At 45.9% G+C, this 27,772-nt stretch overlaps 1 protein-coding gene across 3 annotated transcripts in view; it reads left to right on the plus strand.

Annotated features, from left to right (window-relative positions):
* ARHGEF9 (Cdc42 guanine nucleotide exchange factor 9) overlaps positions 1-27,772 on the plus strand; it is a 319,664-nt gene that overhangs the window by 26,228 nt on the left and 265,664 nt on the right. For all 3 annotated transcript variants that reach the window (XM_075068778.1, XM_032771801.2, XM_075068779.1), the window contains exon 2: positions 17,746-19,802. In XM_075068778.1, coding sequence (XP_074924879.1) covers positions 17,814-19,802 — 1,989 coding nt within the window. In that variant the 5' untranslated portion in view covers positions 17,746-17,813. The remainder of the gene's footprint in view (positions 1-17,745; positions 19,803-27,772) is intronic.

Raw genomic sequence — 27,772 nt, forward strand, 5'->3', positions numbered from 1 at the left:
TTGGAATTGTGGGTTAAGCTCCCAGTGCATGATGGGGGGGGGAAAACATTCTTGTAGGTGTTTCTGAGTGTGTGCCATCACTCGCTCCTCCGTCCATGAAAGCTATGGCAGACGCCATACTGCCAGCAGACGGTGCAGTATGGTTCACCGCCTGCCTCCTGATACTGTGAATGCACCTCTCATCTTTCTATCTACTCTTTTATCTAACCATTTCTCGCCTTTTTTTGGCTACCATGAACTGAGCAGCACAGCTTTCGCCGCAAACTCTACTCTCCCACTTTTGCATCACTAGCTAATTTTTCCATGTTGTCTGTCCTGGGCTCGAATGCAAGCTACAACAGGCAACAATTCCCTGCCATTTTTCTACCATCGTAAACTGAGCCGCACAGCTTCCGCTGCTTTTTCCATGTTATCTGTCCTGGGCTCCCGTGGAAGCTACAGAAGGCAATATTTCCCCGTCGTTTTTCGGCCGTCGTAAACTGAGCCGCACAGCTTCCGCTGCAAACTCTGCTCACACTTCTGCCGCAAACTCTGCTCTCCCGCTCTTGCAGCTCTAGTGAGCTTCTTGACTCCATGAAAGCTGCAGAAGACAACCATTTACCGCCTTTTATTGGCCATATTGAACCAAACAGCCCTCTTACATTTCGCGCCCTTTTTCCAGGATTATCGTGCAGGCACCATACCGTGGAAAGCATGGAGCCTGCTCAGATCTCCGGTGCAGTTTTGACCATCGTAAATACCTCACACACTATCCAGCAGTATGTGCAGTACCTGCAAAACTGGGTGAGAAAGCAACGACAGTGCAATTACTATACTGATGAGGACATGGACACAGACATTTGAAAGCGTGCTGGTGCAGTTTATTGACTTGGTTAGATCTCAGCACAACCAATATGCCAAATGTAATTGCTGCTTGTTGTGTGCTCCACAATATCTGTGAGAGTAAGGGGGAAACATTTATGGCGGGGTGGGAGGTTGAGGCAACTCGCCTGGCGCCCAATTTTGCACAGCCAGACAACAGGGTGATTAGAAGAGCGCAGCAGGGCACGTTGCGCATCAGAGAAGCTTTGAAAGACAGTTTCATGACTGGCCAGGGTACGGTGTGACAGTTGTGTTTGTTTCTCTTGAAGTTACCCGCCCCCTATATATATGAAAGGAAATAAAGTCAAAATTGTTTAAAAACTGTTCTTTATTATTTGTTGCACAACATGTTGAGAGAAATCCAAAGGCAGACTGGGGGGAGAGGGGGTATTGGGTTAGGAGGGTGGAGGAGGAGGGAAGGACAAGTCCGGAAACCAAATCAAAAGTTCACATATGCCAGTTTTCTGCTGCTTAGGCGATCCTCTGGGGTTGAGTGTGTGGGCCCCTGTAGCCTCCCACCTTGTGTTCTTGGGCGTCTGGGTGAGGAGGCTATGGAACTTGGGGTGGAGGGAGGGCAGTTATACAGGGGCTGCAGTGGCAGTCTGTGGTCTTGCTGCCTTTCCCGCATTAGATCCACCATACAGCGGAGCATGTCAGTTTGCTTCCCCATGAGCTTGACCATAGCCTCCTGCCTGCTCTCATCGCACACATCCCTCCTCTCTTCGTGTTCCTGTGATGCTTTATGGGACTCTGCAATTATTTGCCTTGACGCATTCAGCTTGGCCCTACCAGTGTGGGAGGACTGCATGAGCTTGGCGAACATGTTGTTCCGAGTTCTTTTTTTCCGCCTTCTAATTTGGACCAGCCTGGGACGGAATACATAGGGGCCACGCTGAAACATTTGCACCTGCGGGAGGAGAAAAAAGGAGGGTAGTATTTTAAAAGATACATTTCAGAGAACAAAGGGGACACTTGGTGTGAGTAAGCCATCACACACGGCTGGGCAACAGAATTCAACTTGCAGGCAGCCCCTACGGGCACGCGGGGTTCTGCTTCTTCTACATTCATTTCAATGCTTTCAAACTGCTGGGCCCCCTTTCCCATAACAGGCAATGCCTGGTGGGTTAGCCATATAAAAGGAGGGCCTGCGGGCTCTCTGGGATGATCGCTTCACACAACACCCGCACCCCTCCCCCCGTACCCACTGCATGGCTCTGATGAGGCTCTGAGCAGGGATGAGCCCTTTAAACTAGACACGAACAGCCCAGCGTGGCTGGGTTTCCCCCCTGTTCCCCACCGCGTGGCTCCGATCAGGCTCTCGCTCACCAGAAGTACCTTCTCCAGGGTCATGGTTCAGGAGCCCGCCTTGGGACTGGGGGAGGCTCTTGGCTTCAGCATTAAGAATAGTTCCTGGCTGGGGGGAGGGAAATGGATTCCCCACTTGCTGCCTGTGCACTGTCCTCCTCCTCCTCCTCCTCTTCATCCTCCAATGACCATTCCACCTTGCTCTGTGCAACTCCCCCCTTGCAGGTGGCCACGGACAGTGGTGGGGTAGTGATGGCGTCACCCCTTATAATTGTATGCAGCTCACAGTAGAAGTGGAATGTATGGGGCTGTGACCCAGAGTGCCTGTTCACCTCCCTGGCTTTTTGGTATGCTTGCCTGAGCTCCTTGATTTTTGTATGGCACTGCTCTGTGTCCCTGGAGTAGCCTCTTTTCGTCATGGCCCTGGAGACTTTAGCATATGTATCTGTGTTCCTTTTTTTGGAACGTAGTTCAGCCATAACAGACTTGTCTCCCCAACATAAGATGAGATCCAGTATCTCTTGTTCAGACCATGCTGGAGCTCGTCTGCGAATCCAAGACTGTGTGATCTCTTGTGATGGTGGACTGTGCTGATGGTCACCTGTGCTGATGGTGACCAAACAGGAAATGAAATTCAAAAGTTCCTGGGGCTTTTCCTGCCCACCTGGCTAGTGCATCGGAGTTGAGAGTGTTGTCCAGAGCGGTCCCAAGGGAGCATTCTGGGATAGCTCCCGGAGGCCAATCACATCAAATTGCATCCTGTAAGTGTGCACAGACTCATCTGGTGGCATCTACTGCTGGCTGTCCTTGGGAATTAGCATCCAGCCTCTGGAGCGCCCTCTTCAGGCTAGTGTGTTGCTGCCACTGTTGGCCCCTGTGTCCCTCCCAGGACCCCGGTGCCCCTTTAACTGGGTGCTGCCCCCTGGCAGTACTCCAACAGTTCTGGGTCACCCCCTCCCAAGGGAACCCCCACCCACTATCCCCACTTAGCCTCAGTCTTGGCTACTGCCCAGTCTCCACCTAGCCCCCATTCACTGGGGCAGACTGCAGTATAAGCCACTTATCACAGGCAAAGGGGTTCAGACCTGCTGCCTCTGCTTACCCATGGGCTGCCCCATTGCAACCCTGCACCTACAGTTAGGCCTGCAGTCTGGGGCTTTCCAGGCTGGAGCTCCCAGCTCCCCTGGCCCTTCCCCAGCCCTGCTCCCAATCTAGGTGTCTTGCTTAGGTCCCTGCAGCCAGGCCCTTCTCCCTCTACAGGCAGAGGGAGACTTACTGGGCCCTGGCTCCCAACTTCTTATAGGGGCCAGCTGGGCCTGATTGGGGCATGGCCACTGCTGAGCCTACTTTCCCCAGTCAGTCCAGGCTTCTTGCCACAACCACAGCCCTCTCCTGGGCTGTTTCAAGCCCCGCAGGGCAGGAGCAGGTAAACACCCAGCTACATGTCCACAATACTTTTAACTCGGGATTGCAATCTTGATTTAAGTGCTACTCCACTTGCCGAGGTGGAGTACAGAAATAGGATTAAAGAGCCCTTTAAATAGAAAAAAAAACAGTTTGGTTGTGTGAACGGAATCATTTTTTTTCCCGAATTAACTTGGCTAATTCTGAAATAACAGAGTAGTGTAGAACAGGCCTCAGTTTGTAAGGGCATTGAAAGTGTTAAGATCAGCTTAGAATGCGTTTTGCTTTTATTTCATTTTACCAAATCTGACTTGTTGTGCTTTGACTTATAATCACTTAAAATCTATCTTTATAGTTAATAAATCTGTTTGTTTATTCTACCTGAAGCAGTGTGTTTGGTTTGAAGTGTGTCAGAGACTCCCCTTGGGATAACAAGCCTGGTACATATCAATTTCTTTATTAAATTGATCGAACATATATAAGCTTGCAGCATCCAGAGGGCATAACTGGACACTGCAAGATGGAGGTTCCTAGGGTTGTGTCTGGGACTGGAGGTATTGGCTAGTGTCATTCGGTTGCACAATCCAAGGAGTAGCTTACATGCCAGAGGCTGTGCATGAACAGCCCAGGAGTAGGGGTTCTCACAGCAGAGCAGGATAAGGCTTGCTCCCAGAGCCAAGGATTGGGGTGACCTAGCAGATCACCAGTCTAGATAACACCAGAGGGGAACGTCAAGACTCCCACTACAGAAAAGAGATGAGGAAAGAAAAGTCCACCAGCTCTTTCGTTCCTATGTACAACCACTGAAAAAATGGGAGGAAGAAAAATTTGAAGACTGAAGAAGCATTCCGTGTAGCTCAGAAGCTTGTCTCCTTCACCAACAAAAGTTGGTCTAGTAAAAGATATTACGTCATCCACCATGCCTGGAAGATTGTCACCTCTGTCTGAGGGAGATCAACACCCCAAATCATGTAAGCCATGGGACAGCCTTGAATAATGCTTTTTGTCCATTAATTGGGATGGAGTTTGACCTGTTGACCTTGAGTTGAAGGACTTTATTTTCTGATCCCCTGCTCATTCAGTGTACCTCTGCTCCTTTGCTAATGAGACTTTAAATGCAACATGTTTTTCAGAGTATGTAAAATAATGGCTAAAATTTTATGGTTTCTTCCTATGGGCACTTGCTCCTCTCTCTCCCTTCAGGGAGCCAACTCCGGAAAATCTTAATAGTGTTTGCTGCAAGCCCAGAGATCATTTTACCAGATGTTTCACCTAATTCTTTGCTCCTCCCACTTTAAAAAGCCTAAAAATAAAGCAATATCCAGTGTCTCACACACCCTGGCTCAGGTTTGCCAAAAAATTATCAGTCTCTTCCGGCAAACAAACCTGAGTCTGCATTTGTGTGGATCCCTGAGAAGAAAAAGACACTTGCAGGAACCCACCCTGGGGAGGGCTTTTTTTATATTGTAGCAAATTGAAATCTCTAGTAAAGTAGAGTTGGTGTGAGTTGGACTCTGCCCCTACCCCCAGCCCAGCTCCACCTCCACCTCTCTTTGTCTAAATGGGTGGGTCAAAAAACCCAGCCAAGTTTTATGGCAGATCTTTCAGAGAGGCAGCATGAGAGACTGAAGAGATGTGCAGAGAGACTGAAAAGCAAAGAGAAGTCGAGTCCCTCACTATTTATTTGACCTAAATACATCGAGATAACTGTACCATGAAAGAGAGAATTTCCTGACGCTATAGAGCTAAACATCTGTTTCCTCCCATTTTTTTCGGTGGCAGTACATAGGAACGGAAGAGCTGACGGGCTTTTCTTTCCTCCTCTCTTTTGTGTAATGGGAGTCTCTATGCTCTGGAGCTAAATAAGTTCTCCTAGAACAGACAGATTTCTCTCAAGGGTTCCATGATCATTTGTTCTCCATTTCTCGCCTTCCTGTCTCCCCCCACTCCTCTTGGTGACCAACGGATACTCTGAAGCCGAGGCAGGACTTCCTTAGCTTATGCTGTGCCTCCTGGCAAGTTCAGCTGTAAGCCCTGTCCCCCATCATCCACTCCCCCTCCCCCGACAAAACAATGGACCAAACGCTTCTTGTTGTTTGTTATTTTATATTCCACAGAGGAAGAGCTGAATGGAAGTCTGTGTACCCAGGGGCCCTCAGTGCATTCCATATCTGACTACAGTCTTCCAAGAGGCAGGATTACACAGTGCAGATCACAAATTCTTTACTGTGAAATAATATACACATATATAATTATAATACATAATAGGCAGCTGCTGTCTCATAGGCAGATCCTTTAAAAAGCGACCGATGAGTCTGCAGGTAAAACAGCTGCTAGTTTTGCTGAAGAGATGATGACCAAAAGAAGGTTTTTACTCCTGGTTCGCACTGAAGAACCAAGACACCTACAGGAGACTGAGCCGGTCTATTTAATTCTTATCGGGTTAAAAACCTTGGTTTGGTCAGAAAATAAGCTGATGTGACTCCAAGACACACAGCATGTTGATTTGTCGAGGAAGAAGTTTCCATTAAAAATATATATATATCTATATATATAAAAAAATCAGGATTAACCATTGACCAAAACCACAATTTTAACAACAGATCAAAGAAATCACATGTTAAACAATTGGGTCTGAGAAGCAGAACCAAATGGGACTATAAGTGTTATAGAAGGAGTGATAACATGTTTCCATTTGTGGGTGGAACTGGAGAGAACAGAGGAACACAAAATTAAAAATGACCATAGGAATTAGTGGCGGTTTGGGCAAAATACTGAGTAGATCTCAGTGATTCACAGTCAAGCTGGAAGAGCATATTGAGTAGAGTCCTGCAGGGATCAGTTCTGGGTCCGGTTCTGTTCAATATCTTCATCAATGATTTAGATAATGGCATAGAGAGTACAGTTATAAAGTTTGCAGACGATACCAAGCTGGGGTGGGGACGAGGGAGAGGGGTTGCAAGTGTTTTGGAAGATAAGATTAAATTCAAAATGATCTAGACAAATGGTCTGAAGTAAATAGGATGAAATTCAATAAGGACAAATGCAGAGTAGTCCGTTTAGGAAGGAATAACGAGTTGCACACATATGAAATGGGAAATGACTGCTTAGGAAGGAGCACTGCAGAAAGGGATCTGGGGGTCATAGTGGACCACAAGCTAAAAATAAATCAACAGTGTAACACTGTTGCAAAAAAAGCGAACCTCAATTCTGGGATGTATTAGCAGGAATGTTGTAAGAAAGACACAAGAAGTAATTCTTCTCCTCTACTTCGCGCTGATTAAGCCCCAACTGGTGTCTTGTATCCAGTTCTGAGCACCACATTTCAGGAAAGATGTGGACAAATTGGAGAAAGTCCAGAGAAGAGCAACAGAAACAATTAAAGGTCTAGAAAACGTGATGTATGAGGGAAGACTGAAAAAATTGCCTTATTTAATCCGTAGAAGAGAAGACCGAGAGGGGCCATGTTAACAATTTTCAAGTACATAAAAGGTTGTTACAAGGAGTAGGGAGAAGAATTGTTTTCCTTATCCTCTGAGGATAAGAAAAGTAGCAATGGGCTTAATTTACAGCAGGGGCAATGTAGGTTGGACATTAGGAAAAACGTCCTAACAGTCAGTAGGGTTGTCAGTAGAAAAGGGACCCTGGCAGCTCTGGTCAGCATTGCTGACTGGGCCACTAGTAGTCCAGCTGGCAATGCAGCAGGCTAAGGCAGGCTCCCTATCTGCTCTGACTCTGTGTAGCTCCAAGAAGCGGCTGGCATCTCCATTTCCTAGGTGCAGGGGCAGCCATGGGGACTCTGCGTGCTGCCCGCACCCCAAGTGTTGGCTCTGCAGCTCCCTTTGGCCAGGAACCATGGCCAATGGGAGCTGTGGGGGCGGTGCCTGCAGGCGCGGGCAGCATGCAGAGCCCCCTGAACCCTCTGCCTAGGAGCCGGACATGCTGGCTGCTTCTGGGAATCACCTGAGGTAAGCACCGCCCAGCCAGTCCACACCCCAAATCCCCTCCTGCACCCCAACATCCTGCCCCAGCCCTGAGCCCCCTCTCACACTTTCAAACCCCTTGGCCCCAGCCCAGAGCCCTCTCCTACACCCTAAACCCCTCATCCTTGGTCCCGCCCCAGAGCCTGTACCCCGAGTTGGATCCCACACCCTAACCCACTGCCCCAGCCCGGAGCCCCCTCCAGCACCCTGAACTCCTCATTTCAGGAGGAGAGAGTGAGTGATGGAGGGAAGGGGATAGTGTGATCGTGGACGGGGCCTCAGGGAAGGGCAGGGGCAGGGCAAGGGTGTTCAGTTTTATGCGATTCAAAAGTTGGCAACCCTAATTGTCAGGGTAGTTAAATACTGGAACAAATTGCCCAGGGAGGTTGTGGAATCTCTGTCATTGGAGATTTTTAAGAGCAGGTTAGACAAACACCTGTGAGGGATGGACACTAGATAATACTTAGTTCTGCCTTGAGTGCAGGGGACTGGACTAGAAGACCTCTCAAGGTCCCTTCCAGGCCTATGATTCTATGAATCTATGAAATGTGTATGTGGGGGTGGGGATGGGAAGAGGATTTCCTATTTTATCCAAACTTCTCTACACATTACTATTGCTCTGGGGGTGCTGCCAAATAAGGGGGTCATTTGTTAAAGCCAATAGTGACAATCCGACGAAAAACCTAAGGCTCTATCTTGCCTTGTCTCTGTAAGGCCCAGTTCCACACTGTGGGCAATGCAAAGCTTCCTAACCCTGAAGGCACTCACAGAACAGTTTTCTATGCACTCTAGGGGCCACTGGAGCAGGGAAGGGAAGATATTAAAAACTGCAGCCTTTGGATACTTTCTTAAATTGTAAGATATGTCCCATGAAAACAGGATCCTTCCATAGTCTTGGTTAGAAGATGAGAGAAAATTTTCTATTTCCTTTTGTCTTCACAAAACCTGTAGAGTCATTCCCAATGGAGAAGAAGAAGTAGTGTATTCTTCTAATCTTTACCTGCTGAGGCTGGAGACCTCCCCCTATGACAAGGCAGGCTCGACTTTGTACTCTGTCTCTGGTACAACAGTTGGTGCAAGCCTCATGGCCCTGCATTTGCTTTGCATTTCTCAGGTATGATAGTGTTGAGATGGACTATCACCTGGCCTGGCTACTTACTGGAAGAACCGCTCTAGTGTAATGACCATAAAGCCATCTCCATGGCAATCGACATGTTCTGTTTGTTACTGATTTACTCTTAAAATGCAGGGTTAGTTCTCAGGCACTGCTAAGTAATCTTGCCGGGGAGGTGGTCTCTGAAGGGGATAGTCTCTTCTCCATGCATGCATGGAAGTTCCCAAGCAGGAGCACAGGTGATTCACAGGCTGTCTGTGTCTGGGCCATGGTAAAGCAGTTGTTCAGCTGGTCTACGAGATTATGAACAGGGTCAGGATGGGTTATCACAGGATAAAAAACAAAATATTGTACTTATATAGTGGATTGGCAAAAGATCTCAAGAAATGTTACAGATTATTCATTCAGGAGCCCATTCCCGTCATCCATCCCTGAAGTGCCGCCACCTCTGAGGTGATATGCAGCAGCTGATTAACAGGAATTTTTAGATAGGGATAACATAATTACCATGCCCATGTTGGAACTTAGCCAAGATACCAAGGTTATCTTCCTATTCTTGCAAAGAATCTCATGAGATCCTCAATTATCATAAACAGTCAGGATTTAGTGTTTACTTTTCACGCTGAAGACTGTTCCCTTCTAACAGCATAGGTTCAGTACTGACTTTGAGGCATGAGGGCCGTCTACGGAACAGCTAACATGTATAGCATGTGGGGTTTTCTGTGGGAATCTCCCTCCAGCTACTGACCAGATTTGATCCTGCTTAGCTTGTGAGAACTGATGAGATTAGCCAGCCCAAAATGCAGGTCTGGAAAATAATGGTGTGGGTTATCCAGTCTAGCCTTGCCATTTGGCAAGCCATCTCCCAGTGTCATTGCTATTAAATTCCTAGTCAAAGTCCTCTTCATAACCTGCTTTGATGGTGCGTTGACCACTTTCCTTAGGATCTTACTGGATGAAATTTACCCCATGCAGAGAGCCGGCATGAGGCCTTTGCACTACTTAAGCCCTGTTCTGAGGGCAGAAGTGAAAGGTAAGTGGTACAGGCCTCGAGCTGGCTCTCTGCACTGGTGAATTTCACCCACTGCAAAGAACTTTAACCTAACATCTACTCCAACCTTTTACTTCCTTATCTTCTTCCATGCTGTGGAGTAATAGTTCAGGCAACATTTAATGTTCCTGTGGCTTTGAAAGTCCTTCAAAAATATTAAACCATGAAAAAGCTTCCGCATTTCCATTCCAGACAGAGGATCTAAAAGTTAAGCATTTTATCCTGTTTTTTCCCTCCCCATCAAGCCACAGGGCAGCTTTACAGCATCAAATGCTTAATAAAAATACTTTTGCTCATGGCCTGGGGGCTGTTATGACATAAAATATTGTGCCAAAAGTGTTTTCCACCAGCCTTGCAGTCATTCCAAACTGTCAAATATTCAGTGAAAGGTTTTTCCTATGCCACTGAAATCTCTTGACAGAATCAAATCCAGCCTGGGTCAGAAGATCCCTTAAATCAGAGTTTCTTCATCAGCCAGTCTCTTTCCAGGATTCCTCGGTGTGCTGAAACACTGGATTTTGCTAGAGCTGCGAATGACTCTTGGGGAAACTATAGGGAGAGTTTGGCTGGCTGGAGAGGGAGTAGCCCAGACAAAGTAGTATTCCCTGAACAGGGGTTTGTGGCGCACTTCTGAGATCTGAGGGGGACTGATTAATCACTCTGGCCTGATCAAAAGCCCATTAGGTTTAGATGAGTCTTTCTGTTAACTTTCATGGACATTGTGTTGAGGCCATGTTGCTACTCTCGTCCTTATCTCCACTTCCTAAGTCCCATTAAAAAGAAACAAAAATATACATTTGATATGACTTTCTGCTGAAAGCAATCTGCTGTAGCCACAGGGATGTTATGTGATTGCGAATAGTGTATAGAGGGGAGGTGCCCATAAGACTGTTTCTCTATTAGGATGTGGGTCATGCTAACAAAAAAGCATGAGAATCCTGAGGCAGGCCAATCCATTATGGCACATAGAACTTTGTGTAACTACCAAAGTGATTTTGATGGCGGATACAGCTCTTAGGTTTTGTTTTGTTTTGTTTTTAAAGCAAGAACACTTCAGAGAATACCATGAGTTGCGAGGGGAAAGGGTTTATATGAATATATGCTATTGTGAGGGGAATCTTGCTCCAGGGCTTTCTTCACTAGAAAATTATATCAAATTAGAACACTACTTTGATGAGTTGTGCTAACTAACACCCTATTGGCCACAATTTTTGCAGTCAGGACCAAGTGAAGTTTAACATCATGTCAGCAGGTTGTGGGTAAGTCGTAGTGATACCAGAGTTAACCTGCAAGTAACACAATGTTGGACAGAGCCATCCCTTGGGTAGAGCGAATCAGGGTGACTGCTCCGGGGCCAGTACTTTGGTGCAATTGGCCAGCGCAGTCGGTCCCAGAAGCGATGAATCTGTCACTTCTGCCTCAGGCCCTGCACCCCCCTAGGGACGGCCCTGATGTTGGATGTGACTTATTCCAGTCTACAGGGACTGCAAAGTTGTGGTCAACATCATGTTAGTCCGCAAGGTTGTGTTTTAACTTGATGTAATTCTCTAGTGAAGATAAGTCCCTGGCAATAGGTAAAGCTCCAAAGGTTTGCCGGTTTCGGCCTCGTTCAGATAGACCCAAAAGCTTAGAGGCCAAAATTTGTTCTCAGTTACACCGGTGTAAATGAAAAGTAAGTCCACTGACCTTTGTGCCATTATCCTTGATGAAATGGGCACTTACTCATATGTACAGCAGACCTTTCATTTCAAGCAAAGCAAGTAGCAACTTGGGAGTCCCATGTATCCTGCAACCTGCAAGTTGAGCCTGTTTCAATTGCCTTGTCTGATGGTGCAGCCTAATCCCCCACTCCCCCAGCTGGCACCGAGGAGAATTGTCTTCCTGTCTCCTATGCAGGCTGTGTCCCTACTACTAAATTTATATGAACTTCTTATGGGTGGGGATCTTTGTGGGACCTGGGACTGCTCTTCGAGTGACTGTGGTGAAGGTAGCTGTGCAGCTGTTACAGCTTATTACAGGAGAGACACACTCCGAGTTCTTTTGTGGAGGTATTACCTTTGTTCTTTCCTGTTTGGTTGTCTTCATGATTCTTTCAGACGGAAAGGCCTTTTGTTTTAGAGCCCAGTTTTCTCATCAGATTTCTTGTTATGTTTTTCACCCACCAAGAACCACCATATATTTTCAGCTTGAATGACTTGCAGAACAAAAATAAAGTCTCCAGGAGAGAAAATGTGTGTGTCTCTCCTCCACAAATGCTATATCATTTCTTATTCCAGGTATTAGGGTTGCCAAACCTCCTGGTTTTGCCAGGAGTCTCCTGGAATTGGGCTCTTATCTCCCAGAGGCTACTGAAGCCAAACTGGGAGATTTTAGGTGCTAAAAGTCTGGCGGCACAGCAGGGCTAAGGCAGGTGCAGGGGTCTCCGCACACTGCCCTCACCGCAAGCACTGACTTCGCAGCTTCCATTGGCTGGGAACTGTGGCCAATGGGAGCTGCGAGGCTGATGCCTGCAGGCAGGGGCAGCATGTGGAGCCCTCTAACCCCCAACAGGGGCCGCAGGGATGTGTTGCCTGCTTCTGGGAGCAGCACGAGGCCAGGGAGCCCTGCTGCGCCACTGATGGGGAGCCATCTGAGGTAAGTGCCACCAGGCTAGATCCCGCACCCCTCCTGCACCCTAACCCCATACCCCAGCCCAGAGCCCCCTCCTGCACCCAGACTCTCTCCCAGAGCCCACCCCTCCTCCTGCATCACAACCCCCTACCCCAGCCCAGAGTGTCTTCCTGCACTCAAACTCCCTCCCAGAGCTTGCACCCCATCCTCATGCCCCTGCCCCAGCCTTGAGCCCCTTCCTGCACCCAAACTCCCTGCCCCAGCCTGGAGCCCCCTCTTGCACCCAAACTCCCTCCTGGACCCTGCATCCCCTCCTGCACCCCAACTCCCTACCCCAACCCGGAGCCCCCTCCTGCACTCAAACTCCCTCCCAGAGTCCACACCTCTCACCCCTTCCAGCATGCAAATCCCCAGCCCTGAGCCCCCTCATGGAGCCCACACCCCAACCCCTTGCCCCAACCCTGAGCCCTCTCCAGCACTCAAACTCCTTCCCAGAGCTTGCACCCCACACCCTCTCTTACACCCCAACCTCATGCCTAAAGCTCAGCCTGGAGCACTGTCCCAGACTCTGAAACCCTCAGCCCCAGCCCGGAGCCTGCACCCCAACCTGCTGCTCCAGCCCGGTGAAAGTGAGTGAGAGTGAGGGTGCAGGAGAGCTAGCAATGGATGGACGGGGGAATTGAATGAGTGGGGCAGGGCTTCAGAGAAGGGGCAGGGCCTTGGGGCAGGTGGAGGGGCAAAGGTGTTTAGGTTTGTGTGAATAAACAGTTGGCAACCCTACCTGGTATTGGTGTTGACTAATAGGTGTAGTCGTCTGGTTAATAAATGCATGCAAAAATATTTCCAAACTGCTCTGTTCAAAACTTACTTAAAAACATCTTTTTTACTGTAAACCAGGATTATGACTAAAACTTTCTTTCTCATTTTTGTAGCCTTTCCTCCCCATATGTTTATACTTGGGAACTAGGCTTTTTTATGCTATTACAGCTCTTAAAATGCTAGAAGCAGCATGGATTATTGCTTAGAGCCTTGAACAGGAACTATATCTTATACTGTAGTCAGAGGTGTGACTGCAGCACATGTAAATATATTAGCTACCTCAGATAACAATAGCAATGAAGCAGCAGCAGGGGCTGTACAAGCCCATCCAGGTCCCTTGATATGTACTCAAGCAGCTTGCCCATGCTGCCATGGCTTCACTTCTGTTATTTGAGTTAGCTAGATCAAGACTGAGTTCTGTTCCCTGCTTGAAAACTGACTTGTGTGACCTTTGGCAAATCACTTCACCTCTGTGACTCTCTTTTTCCCGCCACCCTTTCTCTGCCTGGCCTATTTAAATTGTAGATTCTCTGGTACAGGGATTGGTTGCTATTATGTGCTTGTACAGTGCCTAGCACAATGAGTTTCTAATCTCAGTTGTGGCCTCCGGGCACTGCTGAAATGACACTACTATTATTTTGATCTGGGAGGTTAGCCCATTTGTAGCCCCCGCACTTCTTTTCCTCTGCTTGATCATTGTAGAATTCTCGCAAACCTCTGCTCATTACTACCACTGCCTGTCAAGCATTTATAGACGCTTTGGATGAAGACTGTATACATCCGACTGGATTGAGCAGAATTAATGTTTTCCAGTTGGATTGAAGACCTGTGAGAGCTGAGGTGGAGGTGCGTGGGTGCCTCCCACAAACCCAGGTGCTTTAGTAATAGGACAGAGCTGGCTGCCAAAAATACAGGCTCCTCTCTAGAGAGAGATTTAGCTTCATGTACACAAGGAGGAAGGCCAGCAGTTGCCAAGCACGCACAGCATGGGAAACAAGGAGATTTGAGGAGCATAAAAAGTCCTGCACGCTTAATTGGTAAGAGGCTGATGAAAATAAGCTGGGCCTCTCACATCAAATATATGATGACCTTCTGTTGATCTCTTAAACCTTCCCCTAGGTCTGCTGCCATGCCAGCCGGTGGGGGAGGTATCTGTTGGAGCTGTGTTGTTGCTGTTGTGTGGGTGGTTGCAAACATGGTCCCAAATGGAGCTGTTATTTCTTAAAAAGTTTTAAGGTGGTTTATATAAAGATAAATCTCCTGAGCCTTCTGTCAGTGTGTGTGTTTGTGCATGTGTGGGTGTGAATATAGAGCTGGTCAGAGGTGCTAGAGCGGCAGACTGAAGGCCTCTGTTTAACCTCAAAACAGCTAGAGCATGAGAAAAGCCACTGCTGTCCCTCAGCTCTGAGGGCTTGGCTACATTCGAAACTACAAAGCGCTCCCACGGCAGCACTTTGAAGTGCGAGTGTGGTCGCGGCACCAGTGTTGGGAGAGAGCTCTCCCAGCGCCGCACCTACTCCACCTCCCGGTGGGGATTAGCTTGCAGCCCTGGGAGCCACGCTCCCAGCGCTGGGGTACTGTTTACACTGGCGCTTTGCAGCAACTTGCTGTGCTCAGGGGTGTGTAAAGCGCCAGTGTAGCCAAGGCCTGAGAATAGTTTGGACCCATTCAGTTTTTGGCTTCTTTACTAAAACTGCCAACAAAGGAGACTTTTTTGTGTTTGGGTTTTTGGGGATGTGGCCCCTGGGAACTAAAGGGAGACCACCATGCTCATTTCATGTAGACCACGTAACAACAATTTTCTTTTACTAGCAATTTCAGTCAGGATTTGAACTGATGACTTAGAGGTGCCATATTTCACCCAGCCCTGGAGCTACGCAGTCCTGCCACTCGTTTGCTCTCATGCTAGAATCTCTTTGGCATCATCATTGTCCACAGTGGTGACTGAATTGCAAATTGTTTAGTGGTTTGGGCAAAGTGGGCGTGGGAGGGGACTTAAAGGGGCATCACCTCAACCCCAGTTTCTAAAGCAATATGTCTGTGCAGCATACAGAGTGCCTGGGGGTGGGGGAAGGGAGGGAGGCTGGAGCAGTGCAATTGAACTGGCTCCATGGCAACTGCTCCAATTCACATCTGGCTTAAAGCCCCTTTTGTACTCTGCTTTTTGAACCATGCCCGAGTGCTCATCAGCTGCAGCTCAGGATCTGGCCACGTTGCTACTTGGTCTCTTTGACTAATCAAAACTAATCTCGAGCTCTTTCATAAACATCCCTCTTACGTGTTTGTAGACAATTATGTTTCTTTTCAGTCTTCTTTTCCCCAGATGTAATCTACCCAGTAAAGAACAATACATTATACATTGTAAAGAAGAAGAGAAAAGAAAAGTAAAAGCCTTTTGTGACTTTGCCTTTCACCTCAGCGTGTATGGTGGCCTTTCAGTTTTCAATTTCTAAAATGCTCCCTTCCCAGCCATTCAGTTCCATTCATTTCTATTATTCTTTAAATTACAACCATGATCACTGTGAATAATTCATGTGTGTGAAGTGATTTGAATGGCCCTGGGGATTAGGAATCTTCGGCTAGTTCCAGAGCTGCTGAAGGGCAAATAGTCCCGCTTGGCAATGAATATTTTAAACAAAACAATTGCAGTTTTTAAATTTATTTTTCCTGTTATCGCCTAACGGGGTCAGCACAAGACACCCGTGTGCCACTTAAGCCCTCAACATAGAGTTTAAATGGGACTTAATTGGTGCCTAGGCCCCATGCAAGGCTTCTGAATATCATCCTTCGAGATTTCTGCATCACAAAGCTGGATGGCGGTGTGGTCCAGAGAATCCTCACTATTAGCAAACCATGACCTTGCCCTGCTTTTCCAGATCTGTGCAGGGCAGGATGTTTGCTTTGAGTTTTTGGCATTTTATGTTACACTGGAGGTAACTCATTATCATCTGTAACTGTCTTTCACCTCTGTCCATTTCCACGATTATCACGAGAGTCAAAGCCATTTATGCTGGCCCAGATGGCTTGATGCAAACTAAAACAAGATGCCTTTAATTCATATAAAAATAAATGCCGTGTTAAAGGGGTGCTGACTCGAGGGTCACAAACTAGTTTGGATAAACACCTGAGTTCCCTGATGTTTCTACCTCCATTGTAGGTTTGTCTGTCTCTATGAGAAGTGTCACCCAATTAATTTAGATTTGGTGGGAATGGTTGAAATGAAGTCCGTTCAGATCGTAAGGCCTGTGGGTCAGGGACTTGTCTAATACCTGATGTCTGTACAACACCTAGCACAATGGGGCCAAACTTGGTTGAGGCACTACTGTAATAAACATGATTATTAATAATAATTAATGTAATTACCAACTGCACAGTGCAGGTGCGGGGGTGGGGCAGTGCTGGTTGCATATAGAAATGCAAACTAAGGGGTGATTAGCTGGATAGGGAGGGAGCCCCGATCCTTTGTTACCGAGAGTGCTGCTGTGCAGTCCGCTATTCCTCCATCCTAGAAGCAGGAGGAAGGCCACATGAATTTGTTTATTATTAAGTCTTCTCAGGCCCACCCTTTCTTTGCCTACATCCTGCCACTATCTTTCCCTTAAGCTGTTGAGAATAAGAATGCTCAGAGGCCTTCCTTCTGTTCAGTGCTTAACTTTACTGATATCCACATGCAGGCTCTTCTTGCAACTGCACTGAAGTGTAACAGCCTTGTGCCCTGGGCAAGGATCTGCAGGATCAATGTCATAGAGAGGAATCCTGCTCTGCCGTGCATGGCTGTACTGGGCAGAGGACCCAACTGTGGCAGAGAAGGGTTAGGCTCTGCTTAGCTGTGCATATGACTGGGAGTTCAAATATATCCTCATAAAGAAAACTGAGCCGCTGGCACCTCTCACTGCACCTTGCTCTTGTAGTTTTATTCCTAATCACAAATATCGTACGTTGGAACTCACAGCAGTGGAACCTGTACGCATTATGATACATCACAGTGGTGACTGCAGAGCTTCCATTTGGAACTCACTGTCCTGCACTGGGGTCCCCATGCTGCTGACACAGTTACAGGGTTGAGATTTAAAGACTGTCTCTTTAGAATTGGCATGGACACACCATCAATTATGTGAGCTCCAGGGAAGAGGGCATTGTGGAGCCTCTTGGAATGGCTGCCAGGAGAGGATTGGAACCGCTCAAGGATAAATATGTTGCTACTTCATGATGGATTGGTCTGGTGAAGATGTAAGTGGCATTTATAAGGAGATTTGTCTGAAATCTCCCCCCTCCCTGCACACAAATTTTTATGTGTTCAGCACCCATGTTGGGCCACTGGACAAGAGGAGATTTTATCATAAAATGTGTGTATTTTTGTACCCTTAACTGATGTGTGGAAGTTTATCTATAGTCACTAATTCATCACAACTAAATCAATTTTTAAGCAACTTTAAATTTTACACATGCGTGGGGCAGAAACTCAGCTTCATGGAAGTCAATGATGAAACTTCCACTGATGTCAGCAGGGCCAGGATTTGGCCCTTGGTGTTTTGAGAAATGTAACCTTAAAATCCCTTTGTGTTGCTAATTGCATTCTTTTATTCTCTTTCCTTAAGCCCCGTGAAGAGAATACTTTGAAGACAATGGAGCTGTGACATTCTACGTCAACTTGCCAACTGGAACTATGGAAATTATAGAAGATTGCCAGCACACTCACGCTGGGCTGGTGCCAAATGGATACATGAACAAGATTTTTCAAGCCAATCCAGAGGATAGGAGCACTGAGACACTAAAGATTTGTGACCTTCAGCACTGCAACTCCAGAGGCATCAACCAAAATGCAAGGGAAGAGGCAGCCAAGTATAAGAAGAAAGCCAAGGGCAACCGGATTTGGAATTTTGTTAGCCGAAGGAAAGGTCCCTCCATGAATAACAAAAGACCCCAGTCCATGATCCTGCTAGGAGAGACCTCAGAAACCTTGGACGAAAAACGCAAGATGTCCTTCATGGACAGAGTGAGGTCCTTTAAAAAGCTAAGAACCTCTAGCATATCTAAAAATGTGGATTTGAGACCCTCCAAAGCCAAAGTTTCTTGCATCCCTGAGGAGGACCAGGAGAACAGTGACCAAAGGGCAATCTACAGGATTAAGAAACTAGCTGACAGTCAGAGGCCTTTCCGTCATTCGTATGCAGGGTACATCGATGATTTGGATTCTTCCTTTGAAGACGTAGAGTTAAATGTCAACATTCCAGAAACTGATGCCAATGAAAATAAATGGCTCAGGGATATTAGTGTCAGAATACACAGCAAAGATAATGATAGTAACTGCCATAAAATGTCAGCTGGAAAGAGCAAGCTTTTGAATTTTGAAAACTCTGAGAGTTCTGTTATTACACAAAGGGACAATCAAAGGAGGTGTCCCACGCTTCCCGAGGAGAGCAGGAGAGGAAAAAACTCTGATGTCTGGAGCTATCTGAAGGGAATTTCATTGTCTAGCAAAGATAATTCAAAGTTGCTCAGTCAAAGTGTTGAAACAAATTTCCAGAACTTAGAAGATATAACTGATAATTCTGCTTCTTATTTTGACTTTGATACGAGATGTGAGGAGAATTTTAGCCAGCCTAAAAAATCAAACAGTGAAATGAAAGCCAGTCACTTTGGTGGTGTTCTTCGGTTCTTTAACAGTGTGGCTGAGGCAGCTAGGAAGTGGCGAGGCTCTTCCCGGACGTTTCCGCAGAGAGAGCAAAGACCTCAGTCCAATTTCAGAAGTCAAAGGCAGGAAGCCTCCTCCCACAAAGAGTCTTTGGTTATTGAGAATGAAAATGCCAGAGCTTTCTCTTCAACGGGAATGTCATTGCAGTCTCCAGATTCTGGGATTTGGGATAATCATAGTTCTGAGAGTTCAACAGGAAAAGTGCTGCCTCAGCGAAGTGTTGAAGCAGAGTTATCTCAAGAGATCAGCAGCTCTGCTCTGAACAATGAGAATGATAGTTTTAATGAACTTTCTGACCTTGGGCCAGATCCATCCATCTCCCCACTGCTAGAACTTCCAGATGACCATTATGCTCCATTAAGCACACAAGGCTCATTTAAGGCTCTATCACATTTTCCAGACATGCCTGTGACTGAATTAGATGCTCGGGACCCGGGCAGCTCTCCGGCGGCGGATGCTCGGGACCCGGGCAGCTCTCCGGCGGTGGATGCTCGGGACCAGGGCAGCTCTCTGGCGGCGGATGCTTGGGAACTTGGAAATATTGAGTTACATTTGAAAGACGGGGCTAAGACTAAACTGGGTATTCAGGAACTGAGTAGCACTCTAAAGTATATTCAGGACACTCGGAGTACTCCAGTGGATATTCAGGACCTGGACAAGACTCAATCACATTCTCAAGATCTTTCTAAGAGTAAACTGGATACTCAGGACCCAGAGAGTGTTCTGACTGGTACTCAAGGCCTCTTTGCAGTTACTCGTTTAAAACATGCAACAGATAATGAGCAAGCTTTAGAACTGGAGGATTCTCCTATCAAAGAACATGAAATAACTTTACCTGTAGAACAAATTTCCATGGAGAGGCCAGACAAAACAAGTCACTTTAAGTATAGTAAAGTGTGCCATCAGATCCAGATGGGCCTCTGTACAATTGTCTCCTTCGGGGAACTCAACAATGGAAAGGTATGATCAATCTTCACTGTAACACTGTTGCAGTAAGACACTATACAATACTCTCTCCTGGGTAAAAGGTCTGCAGACAAAACTGGTTTTGATATAGTTTATTTGGTCTTCCAATTCAATTAGACCTTCGTATCATATATGGGTGAAGGCAGTGGACACATCTTTTAAAGCAGACAAAAAAGGAGTCAGTAGGCTGATGGTATCTCTGAGCTACTTGTTTTAGAACTATTTGGTCACTTCACACATATCAGTGTGCCTGTAGAAGGATAGCTGTGGCAAAAACAGCCCCAGCATAGAGAGAAACTTTACAGTTATTTCCAAAAAGCATCTTTAGTTCCCCCCGACACACACACATTTAACTCATTCAAAGATTTGACTTGGTATTACATGACATTATGATTAAAAAATTTAAAAAAATATAAAATTAACATGGCACACATTACATGGATTAAAAACTGGCTAACTGATATGTCTCAAAATATAATTATAAATGTGAGAATTATCATTGAGCGGCTGTGTTTCCAGTGGAGTCCCACAGGGATTTGTTCTTGACGCAACTCTAGTTAACATTTTATCAGTGACCTGGAAGGAAGCATTAGATCACTGATAAAGTTTGCAGATGACACAAAAACTGGGGGAATGGTAAATAATGAAAATGACTGGTCACTGATTCAGAGCAATCTGGATCACTTGGAAAACTGGGTATGTGCAAACACCGAGTTTTAATGCATCTAAATGTAAACGCGTATGTATAGGAACAAAGCATATAGGCCATACTTACAGGATAGGGAATCCCAGGAAGCAGTGATTCTGTACAAGATTTGGGTTTTATGGTGGCTAATCATCTGAACATGATCTCCCAATGTAAAGCTGTGGCCAAAAGAGCTAATGTGATCTTGGGTTGCATAAACAGGAGAATCTTGAATAGGAATAGAGGGGTTATTTTACCTCTGTATTGGTACTGGTGTGAAGGGAGCAGAGAGCCTATCTGGAATTCCTATACAAAATATTCTTATGTATCTGGGGGATTTGCCTGATTGTGCTATCAGGGAGTGGCAGTTGGAAATATTTAATCCCAAACCCGATATGCATAAACTGGAATATTACACCAGTAGAGATCTCTGTGCTCTTGGTGATACAGGGACAAATCCATCAGCCCCTGGACACCTGTGAGCAGATCCCTCTGCCTCTCTAGGCTGCGGTTCCATTGCTCAAAGAAGGGGCTGGATTTCAGGTGAAGTACTTGGCATGCATTGGGGGCAGGTGATGCTAGGTAGCGCTTTGAAGTGTGAGTGTGGTCGCAGCGCCAGCGCTGGGAGAGAGCTCTCCCAGCACTGCACGTACTCCACCTCCTCATGGGGATTAGCTTGCAGCGCTGGGAGCCGCGCTGCAGCACTGTTTACACTGGCGCTTTACAGCGTTGTATATTGCAGCACTCAGGGGTGTGTTTTTTTTCACACCCCTGAGCGAGAAAGTTGCAGCACTGTAAAGCACCAGTGTAGCCAAGGCCTAAGTGATAAATCCTGTGAGGTTTAAAATCTGCCAGGGATCCTGAAAACTTCTCGGAAGTTGAATAGTCATAGTCAATGTCTGCAAAACAACCTTCCATAAAATATACAAAGGCCCTGGTCCGCATTGAGGTCAAATGAATAAAACAGATGTGGAGTTTCCAGACGTGGCTCTTTGTGAGATCAGACATTCCCAAGAAAGCTAAAAGCAGTGTAGTCTAGTCAGGGCCGGCTCTAGTAATTTCACTGCCCCAAGCACAGCGGCACGCCGCGGGGAGCGCTCTGCCACTTGCCGGTCCCGCGGCTCTGGTGGACCTCCTGCAGGCTTCCCTGCGGGGGGTCCGGTGGTCCCGCGTCCCCGGTGGACCTCCCGCAGTCATGCCTGCGAATGCTCCACCGGAGCCGCGGGACCAGCGGACCCTCTGCAGGCATGCCTGTGGGAGGTCCACCAGAGCCGCCTGCCGCCCTCCTGGTGACCGGCAGAGCGCCCCCCGCGGCATGCTGCCCCAAGCACACACTTGGCGTGCTGTGGCCTGGAGCCGGCCCTGAGTCTAATGCACAGGGCACTGGACTGGCGTCTATTACTAGCTCTAATGCTGACCTGCTGTGTGACTGTGGGCAAGTCATCTCTTTCTGCCTCTGTTTCCCTTTTTGGCTGTCATAGACTGTAAGCTTGTCAGGGCAGGGACTGTCTGCTGTTATGTGCATGTACAATGCCTAGAACAATGGGATCCTAATGTTGATGAGGGTCTCTAGACACTACCCTAATATAAATAATAATAATAATTAATAATTTTCAGAGGGTAAAAAACTACTTATTTTTCAGACTTTTAGTTAACTTTAAACTTGCCCTGTCCATTTGCTCTCAGACCCAATTCAAAATTCTCCTCTTTTCCTGGGACACATCAAACCATTCAGCCAGAAAGGATTTGTGGAATTTAAAGAATAGTAGGAGGTAAAATCAGGTTGCAAATGGAAAGTTAGTTATAACCTTAACAAGCTGATCTACCACAGCACCAGAGTAAAATCTGCTTCCTGATTTTCAGCTTATGGCTAAATATTAGAATCAACTGGTAAGGTGAACATCAGGTTCCTCTGGAGCTCAGACAATTTAAAAACCCAACCTGCAAACTGGCCAAAGCTGCCATCTTCATTTTTACCGTTCCAAGAAATCTAACATCTCCCTGCAATCCATATTATCTCTCCCAAAAAGAGCACACAGCTCCCAGGAGTGACCTCACAGCATCTAACATTGTCAAATTGCTGATCCTACAATATCAGCATTTCGGGAAGAAGTCAGCCTGGAGCCAGGCATACCCAAGTTTGATGTAACGATGTACTCTACCAGCTTCCATCAGTTTGAGGTGGTGGCTGTGTGGGAAGGGAGGATGCCTGGTTGTCATTGCTGTAGAATGGTTTAGACTTTAGAGCATACACATGCCTAAAATGCAAAATAAGAACATAAGAAAGGCCATACCGGGTCAGACCAAAGGTCCATCTAGCCCAGTATCTGTCTACTGACATTGGCCAATGCCAGATGCCCCAGAGGGAGTGAAGCTAACAGGCCATGATCAAGTGATCTCTCTCCTGCCATCCATCTCCATCCTCTGATGAACAGAAGCTAGGGATACCATTCTTTACCCTTCCTGGCTAATAGCCATTTATGGACTTAGCCACCATGAATTTATCCAGTCCCCTTTTAAACATTGTTATAGTCCCAGCCTTCACAACCTCCTCAGGTAAGGAGTTCCGCAAGTTGACTGTACACTGTGTGAAGAAGAACTTCCTTTTATTTGTTTTAAACAAAATCGTACCTGTCTACCTATTAATTTCATTTGGTGACCCCTAGTTCTTGTAATTATGGAATAAGTAAAATAACTCTTCCTTATCCACTTCTCTACTCACTCATGATTTATATACCTCTATCATATATCCCCCTAGTCTCCTCTTTTCTAGCTGAAGAGGCCTAGCCTCTTATATCTTTCCTCGTATGGGACCCTCTCCAAACCCTAATCATTTTAGTTGCCTTTCTGAACCTTTTCTAGTGCCAGTATATCTTTTTTGAGGTGAGGAGACCACATCTGTACACAGTATTCGAGATGTGGGCATACCATGGATTTATATAAGGGCAATAATATATTCTCAGTCTTATTCTCTATCCCCTTTTTAATGATTCCTAACATCCTGTTTGCTTTTTTGACTGTCTCTGCACACTGCGTGGACATCTTCAGAGAACTATCCACGATGATGCCAAGATCTTTTTCCTGACTCATAGCTAAATTAGTCCCCATCATATTGTATGTATATCCAGCTCTTGCTTTCCAATCATTCAGTTCTTGGGAGGGAGGGGTATTATAGATGCAGGGTTTTGGAATGATATGGGGGACAATGGCAAAATTTCAGTCTGGGTTCATGTTTCAAACACCACTTCATGCCCACTTCTGTTGTAGACACCTCCCCCACCCAATCCCAGTTACCTCCAGGTACTGACTATTTCAGACCGGTCTTTTCCACACTTAATAGGAAAGTGTCACTCTTAACTGTGAAAGCATAGCTGACTTTTAACTGCAATCCTTTTGTGCCCTCTGCTGGCTATTGGTGAAATCAGTATGTTCGATTTTCAGGAACTAACTTTTTACCAGCTACCTACTGATTTGAATTTTCAGTCCAAAGGGATTCCTTATGGATTCCTTCTAGCAGCAGATTCTTGTAGCTGCATAGAATAACCCGGTAAGTAAGTCAGTTGTCTCTATTACCTTTCTCTGGGGGCTTGTTGCAGCCAGAGCTGTGAAAGTCAGATTCCTGCAGACAGCAGCCCCGTCTAGAAGGTCATATTCAGCATAGGATTTGGGTGTCGTGTCAAGATGGCTGTCTGTGCCTGAGCTGCAACAGATTATTCACTCACAGATCCCTGCCACTTTGTCTGTAAGCACCGCCTAAGCTCTGTTGTGAAGATCTATTCAGATTAGCTTCTGAATGCTGCTTGAGACTATCTGGGTATGGAGGGGTTCTCTTGTAATTCAGGCAGCTACTGCCCCAGATTACTATGAAGTGATCCCTCGTTCTGTGGTTAATATTGCTGAAGGTCATTAGTGGAACAACCCCCTTCTTCCCCTTAGTGTTGGTGAATATCATTGAATTGCTTGAATTGTTACTGCCGCTAAAGATTCCCCCTTAAAGCAGGCCATATTAGGGGGGAGCATGATCAACGATCTCCCATAAAGCATTCCACATTTTGAGGTGTGAGCAATGCTAGCAAACATTATTTGCTAGTAGAGTAACTGATGCTTTAATTCATGAGTGGCACATATAATTTCTCATGCAGTAACTGCACACTGTGTGGTTATACCTTGGAAATTCAGGGACTCAGAAGGGCATTCTCTCTGCACATACCTGTTCTGCCTGGTACATTCAGTAGAAGAGCAGGTGCATAGTCTGCTGATTAAGCACAGGACTTGGACTGAGGAATTCTAAATTCAGCCACAGACTTTCAGCTTTGCTTATATTCATTTTGTAGCAGCTGGTTCAATTTGCTTCTCACAACTGGGAGAAGCTGCTATTTTCTTCTTCTCTATTTGACAAGAAATTGCTGGTAATGTTCAGCAAGTTCTCACAGTGGCCTTTTCAGTTTAGTTTATTGTTGTGTTGGCCGTCTGGCATTTAATGTCGCAAAGATTACCGTTGAGACCTGTAACTACATAGTAGCCAGGAGAAGGGATATTTCCTAGAGCAGATCATCAGTGTTCTCTCTCTAAGTCGCAGTTAATATTGGCCCATTGACAGCTGGAGTACCACTGAGTAAACTTCAGACTAATATTTCAAATCAAGAAATGATAGTTCACTTCTCCACTCTCTTGAATCTTGCTTGGGCCAAATGGCTGCTATGTTCTGTTCTGTAGTAGCTACATTTTAGTGGCACAACTAAAATTGGCATTTGTCTCCAAGCTGTTCTGATTTTCAGACACTTCTTTTTTATTTTAATAACCACAAGGTAATAGTAAGATCTTAATGTCAAAAACTTCTATTTTCTCTTTAACTGTGTTTTGTCTGGGAATGCTGTTATTTTGCTGTCAGTGAGAGGTTTGGCAGTGTTTGTAAAGGCAGGTGGCTTTAGTCATACATATTTGACTCAGCCAACTAGTTGGCACATGGCTAATCCATGTAACCCTAATTGTGATCTGCTGTTCCCTGCTCCCTACGTTAGTTTGTTATAACCACATGTGGATTTTTAATTAGTCCCCTTCCCAAACAGCTTACAATCTGTCTTACACTACGTGTTTGTACAGTGTCCTGCTCACTGGGGCTTTGATCCCAGTTGAGGTCTCTGGGCATTACTGTACTATAAAGAATAATAATTAAAGAACTATAAAATGTCACACATTCCCTGCAACCTCTTCCCATTAACCAGTCTTATTGCTAGTTCATCTACAAGGAAGTCCTCCTGCATTCATAACATACATAAAGCTGGAATGGCTGGTAAATGTACCTTGGCTACCATTGTCTCTCCTAAGCGAGAGAAGAATGGTGGTCCAGTGGGTAACGTGCTAGCCTGGAACTTGGGGAATGTAAGTTCAGTTCTTTATTCTGATGTAGACTTCCTGCGTGACCTTGGGCAAGAAACTTATTCTGTTTGCCTCAGCTTCCATCTGTAAAATGTATTTATCCTCAAAACACAGGAATGTTTTGAGGATAAATACATTGAAGGCACTCACTTACTGTGATAATGGGGGCCATGTAAATACCTAAGATACATAGATGCAACTCTCATATAGCCCAAAAGCGTAGTAAAAAGAGGGTAATAACTATTGGAACAATTTACATATGGTCATGGTAGATTCTGCATCACTGGTGATTTTTAAATCAAGATTGAATGTCTATCTAAAAGAGTGATCGACAACCTTTTGCATGCGGACCGCCAGGGTAAGCACCCTGGTGGGCCGGGCTAGTTTGTTTACCTGCCGCTTCCACAGGTTTGGCCGATCGCGGCTCCCACTGGCCGTGGTTCGCTGCTCCAGGCCAATGGAGGTGGCGGGAAGCAGCAGCCAGCACATCCCTCAGCCCACACTGCTTCCCGCAGCCCCTATTGGCCTGGAGCGGTGATTGGCCAAACCACTGGATGCGGCAGGTAAACAAACCAGCCTGGCCTGCCAGAGTGCTTACCCTGGCGAGCTGCATGCCAAAGGTTGCCGATCCCTGGTCTAAAAGATCTGCTCTAGGAATGATTTTGGAAGTTCTGTGGCCTGTGTTGTAGAGGAGGTCAAACTAGGTGATCACAATGGTCCCTTGGAATCAGTGAATCTCGCACTTGGTACTGTTACATCGTCCACAGAAATATCTGCTGGTTTCCTAACTCATAGAGTGTATCTGGGACTCATCATTTGTCAGAATAAAAATAAAAGCCTGATTTTCAATTGTATAACTCTAAAAAATGAAGCCATTCTTCAGAGAGTCACTGCATATTTGGCCATTTCAAGACAATTGTTCTTTAGCTAATGAAAGGTAGTCACTGCTTGAGAGAGGGGAAGTTATAGTGTTTTTCCTATTAATCTAAAAAGGCCATTGCCCCTTTGTTTGAATTCACTATTACTTTGGTGGAGGCACAGCCAAAGAATACTCAGCCACTTTATGGTTGCTTTAGTTAACAGCAAAGCCTTTTTGTTTGTTTGTTTTCAGTATTACTTCACAGGTACCAGGTATAATGTATGGGTCATGTTAGCAGTTAGCAATCAACTTTCAAGGAAACCACCTCTGTAATTTTTATTCCTTTCTGTGTGACGCCTTGAATTGAAATAGACGTTCTGATACTATTTCTAAGTGTAGTGAAAGAGTACAGAGGCATGTGCAGTCAAGAACTAGAGATGGGTCCTAACTAACCCCTCACATTCAAATTCCCTGCCACTCCTGTTTTTGACTGGATTAAATCTGGGTCTGGATCTAAATTTTGTGGCCTATCTCTAGCAAGAACATAGGAATTGATGGTGACAGGTACCATATAAATACATTTGGGAGACAGAAAACAACAGTGACAAGTGTTATGAATAACACACTCCAGTGACAGATGCTTCAGAAGATGTAATGTGAACATAATGCAGCTAATGATATAATACTGTCCATTCGTGTGTGTGTGTGTGTGTGTGTGAGAGAGAGAGAGAGAGAGGAAAAAAAATTCCATCCTGATTCCATCTGGTGATCAACTTATGCCCTGAAGCATGAGCATCGAAAGCCCTTGCAATTTCATGCTTACTAATGTAACTTCACAGCTGGTCCCTATCCTTATAATAAGCCAAACCAAAACCTATCTCAGAAGACTCAACAGAATTTAGAAGACTTTGTATTCACATCTAAATTTTGCGGCTCTAACAGGAACAATATAAACTGGAACCCAGATCTGAGTAATGGTAAATATCACTGGTAACTTGTCTCAGACAAGGGGCTAATGACAGATGCTTCAGATAGACACAA

This window comes from Chelonoidis abingdonii, chromosome 8, assembly GCF_003597395.2.
Source record: "Chelonoidis abingdonii isolate Lonesome George chromosome 8, CheloAbing_2.0, whole genome shotgun sequence".
Taxonomy (NCBI): domain Eukaryota; kingdom Metazoa; phylum Chordata; order Testudines; family Testudinidae; genus Chelonoidis; species Chelonoidis abingdonii.